Here is an 11100-nt window from a genome sequence, read left to right as displayed (position 1 = left end):
ATGTCCCAAGAAACAGTAATATAAGCACCAAATGAATTTCTTTAATAAAAAATTTAATGGGATTTTCAGAACCCAGATTTAAATATGTATTGTGCAGAGTATAAAACAATTAATAATAAACTCAACTATTTGGGATTAACTGGGAAGTTTGAGAAATGCAGAAATCAAGTCTACTTTTGTTTCTTCTTCCTATGGAATGTCTCGATAAACCCAATGAAAACCAGAGTCTGAAGACAAATGACTCACAAACATAGTGAGATCTGTTTAATAGTTTTTGAAGATTTTTCCTGTAAAATGGCTTATATTTCCACAGGTACAATAGTGAAGAAATAAACTTTTCAATTTGACATGAAATATAAAAGAACAATTTTACAAATATATTCATAAAATTTAACTGCTCATAACACTATACATGGTAAATATGACCACCCCCTTAACTTCTAGACTATTCAATACAGAGAAGCAATCTGCCATCTCAGCTAAAAAGAAACACTTCCCTTTCATTGACTTTATTTTTGTTTGCTTAGAAACATGTTAAGAAAGGGTCACGTACAACTGGAAAAATATTTGTTTTCCCCTATCCTCCTCTAGGGTTCTTCATGAGGGTGAAAATTTGTTTGAAAGGGTGCAAGTTTTACTAAAAAGAAAATACTAAACCTTCTTTTGTTTTACTGCTTCAGTAACGCTTACATTCTTTTAAAAAGATCCTGAAGTTGTCTCATTGGCCTTTGGGTCATAAATGACAACAGGGCGGTGTTCTCTGTCCACAGCTGCAGGAAGAATTTAATTCTCTTGCCCCACAAAGGCTAAACCATGGGGATGTAAGAGTGACAGCCAAGGGAATGGACCTGCATCTGTCTTAAAATCAAGGTCCCATGCTTTGTCTATCAGCAATGCCCCTGTTATGAGGCAAGATCACATGACACTATCAGGTGTTCACCCAGCACCAAGAATAGTGTGACCACACCTCCTGTGCACATCCAAAGGACAGAATGGCTTTCAAAAACAAAAAAAGTTGAGCAAAATCCAAGAACTGAAGGTAACAATTCTATAACATATAGTACATTTAAATTAAGTAGAAAATGTGCTCCTTAAACCCTCAAAAGTGCCCAAATAACAATACTGAGCTCCCAAATAACAAAGGTTTGAGATATTTCTATGTCAGCAAAAATAAAAGGCATTGAAGCTTTATGAAGAGTCCACCTTGACTTTCCTAATACAGTATATATAATAACTTAAAATGATCTTCCTATTGGTAATGGAAAATAAATTCTACTACAATCATGTTTATGCCAGTTCCTGGCACATTTCTGCATCCAGATTCATTAGTCTCCTTAATGGAGCCCATCAGTTTTCCAATGGCTTTCTCCTTTCCTTAAACCCTAACCCTGAAATTCTATAACCAGTTATATCACGTGGCTTCCCTGAGGCACAAAGGTACCAAACTCTAATTAACTATCAAGGAATGATAAATATGTTCTCTATTTATATTAAAAGATTTTTAATTCTTTTGGACCACAGTTGGGGTAAAAAAAACCCAGAAAGCTTAATACTCTGCAGTGTGACCTGTAGCCCTTTTTGCAAAAAGCTGAACCAAATAAGGGAAATGTTGAGAGTTGCAGCATGCATGACCCGGCAGCACCGATTATTAATAAAAAATTCCAGACTAGAAAAATACTCAGAGTTGAAAGAGCTGTACCCCATTTCACTCTGAATCTTTTTTTTTTTTTTTTTTTTTTTTGGTAGTAAACCGACAAACAACTGAAAAAAAAAATCTACGGAAATACGTCACTGGAGTTTTGCTTCTGGAAACCTATTTGAAAAAGGCATCTCAGTCAGGCTGAGACCGGGACAACTGGATTCCTTATGTGAACAAGTGGGAGAGTGGGACATAAAAGCCAGACATAAAAGCAAGAAGTGACCTTGGAGATGTGACCTTTTCTCAACTGTATCACTCTACTTTGGTGAGCTAGTGTTCTTTATTTTCACAAACTAAGTTGCTTTCAAGTCTGAAAAAAAATCTTAGTCAAAATTATAAGGGGATCTTACATGAGTAGCCTAGGTGAGCGTGGTTTCCTTTTTGCAGATGTGCCACCTCTGAGGTTCCTTAGGCAGGGTGGGAGGGGACCTCACTTGGAAGCCAAAGGAAAAGATGTGGAGCTGATAGCAGTCAGCACTCTCACCTCTTCCAAGAGCTTGGAATTTACTGACCAAATATCAACGTGCACTTAAGCTATCTGAGTTTACTACAAGTCAGAAACCTTACTTTTGGGCATATATCACAAGCAGAACTACTAGATTTATATGTAGTCCTGAACATGGAAAATTATGATATTAGAACATAATTTTCTAGAAAAAAAAGGTTTTGTTTTTGTTTTTGTTTTTTTCTTGGTAGGTGAAAACCAGCCTTTCTGGGTACAAGACCATTTACCTTACAAGACAATCCTGGAGTATCAAGAACCCTCAAACCACTCTCTGGCCATATAATAAGAAAAGGGACAAATACCTACCTCTTTATCATTCTTCAGAGCCCACAGACTCAAAGGCTAAAAAGACATACTCTGTCAGCAAAAGTTAGTTATCGGAGACTCTGGCTAAATCAGATGGTATATAATACATTATTCTAGGCAATTCCATCTTTTCCTTTCATTTTCTGTCTGCAGGTAGAGTACGATATACGGAATAAAGGAAGCTACCAATAAGAGAACTGCTGTAGGATTTTCACATCACTTGAAAATTACCAAAAGAAAACCCAAAACAAAAAACACCTCATCCTCAACAATGATCTCCATTGAAAAATAAAGCAATTTTAAAACTGACAGGCTGAACTTTAAAAATATTAAGTCAAATTAAGCAGCAGCAATTAAGAGTAAGAAATCTTATCACTTTAAGGAAAAGAGTATTCAAATAGGTTAGAATGACTGAAAATAGGCAAACTATTTGCCAGTAGGCAAAATATGGAAAAACCAATTCAAGTATGGATATAGTACATTAGAATTATATAAATTACATATATTTACAAAGGTTAGAAAATGTGACTCAAATCTTCGATGGTCCATTCATGAGGATGTGAGTTTAAATGAATGCTTGCTCCCTGTGCAGAGGAAGCCTATGTTAGCTCAGTCAGACTCGCTACATTCTGGAACAGTGAGACTACCGGTACCAAGCACAGAGAATGAGCATCTAAGAATTATTAATCGACATGAATGAAACTAACAGAGAGGGATGGTGGAGCTCATATGAAATTCTGATTTAATTATTACTCAGTAAATACTCATTTGCTCTCTCAAAATCAGAAATTTCAAATTATCTCTGCAGATGTACCACTTGGTGTTGTGTATATCTAATGATCACATTTAAATTTAGTTTGATTTGCAAACATTTTCAAAACTTACAGGGCTCTATTTGCAGCAAGGAAAGGTGACAGATGGTAGAAGGCGAGTGAACAAAAATGACTATCATTGTGATTGTTGCTTTTAGGCTCAGAGAATTTTGGCTTTCAGGAAGAAGAGGAAGAGGAAGAAAACCCCTATAAAACCCCAACAAGTGGTATTAAAAGTAACAGTGTATTTTTAATCACTCTTAAAGTCTTAAATAATTCAGTATGCAGATAAAGTTGGTCTTATAGGACCTACGCCATGTCTACTGCTGTAATAGTCACCCTCCATGAAAGAACTTTTAAGAGCTGCTGTTTTCTAATCAAACAGTTCTGGTCATGTAAGATGAGGGTCAGGGACAAACGACGTTAGGCAGAAGTAACAAAAGGTGGACTAAAAAATTACGGGAAATTCTTTGTTTGAAATGCCAAGTATTTGACGAATGAGTGTACATGTGAATTCCAATGAAGTTTAAAAATAATCCCACAATATATGAATATTGTCCCCCCAAGAAAGTCAGAAAAATAAATTAGAAAAATGCCGCAGATTTCCTAACAAGCCCCTGTGCCTAAGGTCTCCTGTTCACCAGTCTTGCGCCTAGTGCCGCCCTGGCCATGTCAGGCACTCCAGACACTTCGCATGTTTCCGGTAACGCCATCCCATGCAGCACCGAGGGCTGCGCATTCACAGCCAACTTTCAAATAAATTTCTTCTATATTGTAAAATCTTGTCCAAGTTTGCCCAGGAAAAAAACCTGGATAAAAGCCCAAGGTTAAAAATAAAAGCATGGCAGTTGAAATCCAATTATTACACAGATATTATGGTTTAATCAAGCAGACTTCAATGACGATGCTGCTGTTTGGAGCATGCAACACACCACTGGTATCTGTTAAACTCCTGCCATGTTTCATCACTGTGTCCCCTCTTTTTTTCCCAGTCCCCGTCCACCCTCTCCCTAATAAACAGCAATACAAAAAGGTAGAATTCTAGAGTTAGTGGCGAAACCTTCACAGTAACTTGTTAATAATGTTGTAGATGGCTGTCAAGGGCATCAGTCAACTGGACCTTGGAAAATCAATTTGATGCAGTTTTGCTCCCCAACCAGCTGCGTGGCACAGAAAGGGCAGGCGGCATGAAATGCGTGAGTTCCATGAGGCAGAGGAATCTGAGACCAATATTTTGCAGACTTCTCTGAGCACACGTGTCCACAGGGGGTGAAAGCGTGAGTCGGTGGTCCTGCATCTACGTAAAATCCTGCCTCACAGCCAAGCCAGAGAGGTACGTAGGGGCCCACAGTCCTACACATGGGACACTCCCTCTCATTGGCCTCTGTGTCGCTCCGATGGCCCCAGTTGTGGTACCCGTGCACATGGCCACAGCTGAGATATGCCCAGGGCTGCTTCTCCTCTACCACCTCTTTCCTGTTGATGCTGGGGAAGACCAGGGTGTTGAGCCCCACAGGACACTGGGGTCGGGCAGCGTTGATCTCCTGCCGGAGGGCCTCTATGTGTTTCTGAGTTGGAGTGTGGAAAAGCCCATCTGCTGTTCTCCAGAGAAGAGTGGCTCCACACAGGTCAATGAGGGAGCCGTCCTGCAGGACATTTGTCTCACTTTCCACCTACAATGGGTTTGACAGACACGCCTTTAAAAGCAAAATTCTGCAAATCATGGAGCAAATCACTCTGACCTTCCTCTTAAAATAAATAGTTAGTTTTGAAGAAAACACAGGGAGGCAATTTATCTCACTACTAAGGAGTAACTAGGGGAGAAATCTATCCTCCCTGAGCCTCAGTTTCCTCATTTAAACATTAGACAATACATATGTCTGGCATAGAAAGTCCTGAACACAAAATACCTAGGTTCAGTTAATCCAGTGCTTGTTTTAATGAACTTTGTAAATCTCCTTAAATTTTTTAAAAATTTAATTAATTAATCAAGCTTTTGGTGATACTGGGGAATGAACCCAGGCCTCATACATGCGAGGCAAGTGCTTTACCACTAAGCTACATCCCTGGCACTTCTTTTTCTTCTTATTTTTGAGACAATGTCTTGCTAAATTGCCCAGGCTGGCCTTGAAGTTGTAATCCTCCTGCCTCAGCCTCCTGTTTTGCTGGGATTATAGGTATGAACCACCATGCTCAGCTTAGACTCTTTTTTTTTTTTTTAATTGTAAACAAATGGGATACATGTTGTTTCTCTGTACATGGTAGACTCTTATTTTTAACTCCTCAAGTCAGTAACACAATTAGTCATATCTCATGAAAGGACAGAGATGTCCCACCAGGGCCAGCAGGGAAGACTCATACTCATTTAGACCAGGGCCAGTGCAGAAGACCCTTTGGGGCTGCGATCATTACTGCAGTGTCTGACACTCCTGGTGACTCTGTTTCCCACACACCTTGAAACTGTCTTTCATCCTTCATTTCTAAGGACTGAGGCTGAAGCTTTCACTATGAGCCTTTGTTTTCAAAGGATGTCTGTGCGGTGCACCGAGTGCTCACAAGACTGATGATCAGCTGACAAGCAGCACAGATGGGCGTGGTCAGGAGATTGACCTCTGTCTCCTTGTGCCAGATGCAGGTGAAGCCCTGAGGGTACCAAGACCTTAAAACAGAGTACTGGTCTTCAGGGGTGGGAGGCAGACATGCCTCGATCCAGAGTGAGTGAGGGTCACTCAAGAGCCATAAGGCCACAGTCCCACCGTGGCTCAGGCTGTGACTCTTGCTTGAGCCTGGCTCTGTCAACCTGGCAGTTGTGTAATCTTGGGCAGGTTACTGGAGCACTCTGTCCCTTAGTTCCTCTTTGTAAATTTCAGACGGTGGTCATAAGGGTTCAATAAGTTAATATAAATAAAGTTCCTAGGTCAAGGTCTGGCAAGCAGTAAATACTACATCAACAGCTGATGCTGTCATTCTGATGAAGACAGAAGGTCAGAAATCGTTTTTAAAAGTGTTTTCCTTGAACAGAGATTTGAGCAAGAAGTCAGGAGTCAGGAGGTGGGCTATAGGGAAGGCACACGTGCGGGAGGCACAAGAAGGCCCGGCAGAAAGTGCCGAGGGAAAACCAGAGTTAACTGATGCCAAAGCAGGTGACCAGGCTGGAGCTCCCGTGTGGCTGGGCCAGGCTGAAGAGTGGGCCGGGGGGGTCTCAGACGAGAGGAGGTGGAGTCTGCTGGGGTGGGTTCTCTTTCTAGGCAAAGAGCATGAATGCGCCTCAGTCAAGAATAACAAGGGCAACAGCCAAGAGGCACAGGGACTGGATGTTAAGGTATCCAACCTGAGAACCCTGAGCTCCTAATTTGAGGAAGATATCTATGGTTTTATACAGATCTATGTGTTATTTACAGGGACTAACTTTAAAATTAGTCTCTCTAGTACAACCCATCAATAGAAGACATTTTTGGAGTGGCTTCTTTTCAGTAGCATTGGCAAAATTTCCTGGCATACACAATTACCTAAATTAAGTCATAAGGACTAGAATGGATAAGAAACACCTTGTGGCAAGGCCTCCTGGCCTGGCAGCTCTCTGAGGAGTTCAGGATGTGCTTTCTATTCACCAGGAGGCAAAAACTCTGGTGCAAACCCTCTTGGTGAGAGCTAAGTGTGGCCCTCCAAGGGATGGTACCGAGTGGCAGTTAGGACCACAGACTCTCAGCCAGGGAGAACTACATTTAAACCCTGTCTGCAGCCACCTTTGAATTCTGTGATGCTGCGAAGCATTTAACTTGTCCATGCCAAACCTTCCTTAGCCATAAAATGGGGCTGATTTCCTCCCTTCCTCCCTCCCTCCCTTCCTTTCTTTTTTTTTTTTTTTTTTTTTTTTGAGGGAGGATACCGGGGATTGAACTCAGGGGCATTCAACCACTGAGCCACATCCCAGCTCTATTTTGTATTTTATTTAGAGACAGAGTCTCACTGAGTTGCTTAGTGCCTCACTTTTGCTGAGGCTGGCTTTGAACTTGTGACCCTCCTGTCTGAGCCACCCAAGCTGCTGGGAGTACAGGTGTCCACCACTGCATTCCACTGATTCCTCCTCCTTTAGAGGGCTGTGGTGCAGGGTAAGTGAGCTGAAGTCTGAAGTGTCCATGCAATGCCTGCACCCGACAACCACTTACTGCTTTCTAATTCTTGTTGTAATGATTAATAACCAGTTCGGCTGATCTAGGTCAGTCTTATGTAAAACTACCAGATAACTAGAAAAAAAATTGTTTTTGAAAAAACTGTATTCACATTCCCTTTCCTACTTAGAATTTCTTGTAAATATTTAACAAAACTTATTGAATTGCTGGGTCTTTCTTAGAAAATGCTTCTCATATGCATTCAGTCGTGATGCTCTAAGACTAGGCTTGACTGTAAGACACAGCAGCTGAGTCCGTGGCTGAACTGTGGTGTGAAATAGAAATAACAGCAACAACTCCCCCCAAACAAGCACCTTGCAGGGAACAGCGAACCAGGTCTGTAAAAGAATCCCCTGTCTTCTCTATCCTAGAAATACTTGGTTATGGTTTTTCACTCTGAAAAATGCTAGCTCACATACTCCATTCTCTATATTTTTTTAAGGGGATCTTGAAGAACTTCCCCTTCTCCAGCATCTAGAAAAGGCATTTGTTTCCTCTTGTTCCAACTTAATGATATCTGAAGTACAAACTGGAAAGTGTACTAAGAACCTTTCAGGGGCTGTGCCACATAGTTTTGGCAAGATCAGAAACCTAAAGCTCCCCATTTAAGGTATTATAATGAATCTCCAGAGAAGGCAGGGCTCCAAACCAACTGTTCTAGGGCTTGACTCTCAGTGGTGAGAACTGCAGGAAAGTATTAACGAGCTAGGTCAATGCAGTACATGAACCATCAAGTAAAAAGTTGGAACTATGACTTTGGAAAAAAATATGTAGTGAATTCTGTATTCATTTCTTACTGTGAACTTAAGGAAAAATTGAAAACTTAATTACTTCTTAGTTCTAGAAAGCCTATATCATTCTTTAATTCAAAAATTTCACCAGCTTGTCTTGGATTACTCAGGATTTTTTCAAATCAGTAAAGCTTCACTCTAAATGTAAGTTCAATTCCTTACAGTGGATTTAAGTAGAATTTTATACTGAGGTAAGTAATAAATGATTATGCATTTAAGATACTAAGGAGCAAAAGATAACTTATTTCCACTATGAACAAGTTAAAACATTAACAGAAGGCTGGCCGTGTCCCTCTAACTTTCAGGAGTTCACAGAATTCTCATTCTTCCTGGGCCAGGGTGCTCAGCACTTACACCTGTACAAAGGTCTGCTGAGCCTCAGGGGAGGGGAGAATGACAGTCCATGAGTGAGTTTCTGTAGTTGGTATGTTTCCCAGAGCAGGACCCACTTACCAGCTTTCCCCTTTGCTGGGCCGACCTGGTTTCTCTCAAGGTGTACACATCTCCACAGACAGAGATCTCACGCCAGACCCCAGGCTGGGACTCCTCGGTGAAGCCTCCTCTGGGATGCATCACCAGGACACCATTTGTGGTGAGCCCATCCATGTGACCATCAGGGTTTTTCCACTTTGCTGCCTTTTCCTGGAGAGTACATCACAGACCAGAAAAATGCTAAGGTGACATTCAAAATGAGGGGATTCTGGAATCTCTTTAAATACTCGGTAGGGGTGGAGGGGAGCTATTTAAAGCTAATAATCACAGGATAAAATATGCAATTATTCTGACAATATGAAAGATGGGCTAAAATACATAAATGATTTATCACTGGATATACATTATATTCACTTCAGGAGCTTAAATAAATCCCTGATGCCTGGGCTTTTCCATCAGATTCCCCCACACCCTGTGTGAATCGGAGAATCTGTTTTCTCTGTTCAGTTGCTCTTGTGCAGTGCTTTTATCCTATTACCTAAAAACACTTTATATGCATTCATTATTTGGATATAGAAAGAAGGATAATCATGAAAAAATGACTTTATTAAAGGTATGAAATTTCAAAAAACATTAAGCCAACAAGTTGGGGCCATTTTGCTTTCTTACAAATCATTTATATACTCAAAGCATTTATATACTCAAAGCATGTATATATTCAAAGGTAGAAGGCAAAAATGGCAGGACAGACACTCTTGGTTGCCTATGCCACTGCAATTCCCCTCTTCTTTCTTAGTGACAGAGCCCAGTTACAGTCCACATAGGGGATTTGTCTACACTAACAGGAATTAGTCTGCACTAAATTCTGTTAAGTGTAGACTGCCATGACAATTTCAGTCCCTTCCAAGTGACTGGTGTTGAGGTTCTGACGTGCCTGGGTTCTGGTCCATGAGACATGGATGACAACTTCTAGGAGGCTTCTTTGCTTTAAGAAGAGACGTGGAAAGAAGAGTATCTCTGTCCCTAACGTAGGGGCTGTCAGCAAGCACAAGGGCCGGCTCCCACGCAGGAGCAGACCTCCCCTGAGGAGGCTGGTGTGCTCAGAGAGGCAGAGGGCAGGACAGAAAGAACAGGGTTCCCAGATACAGAACTATGCGTCAACCAGGCTGCCTCAGTGTTTCCCATTACATGGAACAATATATTTTTATTATTGTTCGGGTCACAATGAGTGTTTCTTTCCTACCCTGCCAAAATAATACTGATTCAAAAGGGAACTATATTAAAACTGGACATTCAATAAAATTTTGAGGGGTCATTTATAAGGAAAACCTATAGGGGCATGGACTTTTTAATTCTGTGATACCATATCTATAATTCAGTATGGAACACAGAACACACTTAGGAAAAGATTAATGTATGAATGAATAATTCACTAACATTTTCCTTGGAGCTCTAATGATCTAGATTTGGCCATTTTTTTTTCCTCCTGAAATAAACCTCTTATATCCACCATAAATACATATGCACAATGTTAACATATGCACTTAAAAAAGTAATTAATGTACATATTATAGTTGATAGAGCAAACATAACAAATAATAAGCAATGACTGTTGTTTGTTTAAGCATCTTTGGATACAGAAAGGATAATCATGAAAAAATGACTTTATTAAAGGTATGAAATTTCAAAAAAGCATTAATCCACAAGTTGTGGCCATTTTGTTTTCTTACAAATACTGTTAATCATCTAACCATTGATTAGTTTTTTTTTTGGTACTGGTGACTGGATCCAGGAGATCTTAAATTTACCACTGAGTCACATCCCCAATTCTTTTTATTTTTTTTTTATTTTGAGACAGGGTCTCCCTAAGTTGCTTAGGGCCTCACTAGTTGCAGAAGCTAGCCTTGAACTTGCAATCCTCCTGTCTCAGCCTCCAGAGACAGATTAAATGATTTCTAATAACAGATTTCAAACTGGTCACCTGAAAACTAAATCTCAAAATCTAACTAGGAGCATCACACAGCAAATTTCTGGTCTCAATGAAATGTTATAATCTAATGATGAGTATTTTTCCTGAAATTTATACTTATTAATAGTACTTACTCCAAGAAATATGTTTTTGGAAGAATCAAAGCCAGCTGCAAATATCCGTGCCGTGTAAGGTTCGTTTCTGTCACACACAATTCTGCAGGCAAACCTTGATATGGTGCTCTGTGTGATCTGGGCTTCATCATTGTTCTGACCACCGGAAATGGTGTCTGTGACCACAAAGTCGATAGGGCTTTCTGTTGATCTGCCCACCTGAGTGAATCAAACACACTCATGATTTGCTTAAAAAGCCAGATTACCATACCTTCTTCACATGGGATGGGTGCTCAGAAGC

General features: G+C 40.4%; 1 protein-coding gene across 3 annotated transcripts in view; it reads right to left on the bottom strand.

Moving 5' to 3' along the window:
- Window positions 1-228: 228 nt before the first annotated feature.
- Window positions 229-11100, bottom strand: part of Peli2 (pellino E3 ubiquitin protein ligase family member 2) — a 167708-nt gene continuing 156836 nt past the window's right edge. For all 3 annotated transcript variants that reach the window (XM_047539057.1, XM_047539056.1, XM_047539058.1), the window contains 3 exons: window positions 10821-11018; window positions 8739-8927; window positions 229-4995 (listed from right to left, as the gene is read on the bottom strand). In XM_047539057.1, coding sequence (XP_047395013.1) covers window positions 4429-4995; window positions 8739-8927; window positions 10821-11018 — 954 coding nt within the window. In that variant the 3' untranslated portion in view covers window positions 229-4428. The remainder of the gene's footprint in view (window positions 4996-8738; window positions 8928-10820; window positions 11019-11100) is intronic.

The sequence above is a fragment of the Sciurus carolinensis genome, chromosome 2 (genome assembly GCF_902686445.1).
Source record: "Sciurus carolinensis chromosome 2, mSciCar1.2, whole genome shotgun sequence".
Taxonomy (NCBI): domain Eukaryota; kingdom Metazoa; phylum Chordata; class Mammalia; order Rodentia; family Sciuridae; genus Sciurus; species Sciurus carolinensis.
Note: the sequence above shows the minus strand (reverse complement) of the source record. Positions and strands in the feature narration are given on the sequence as shown.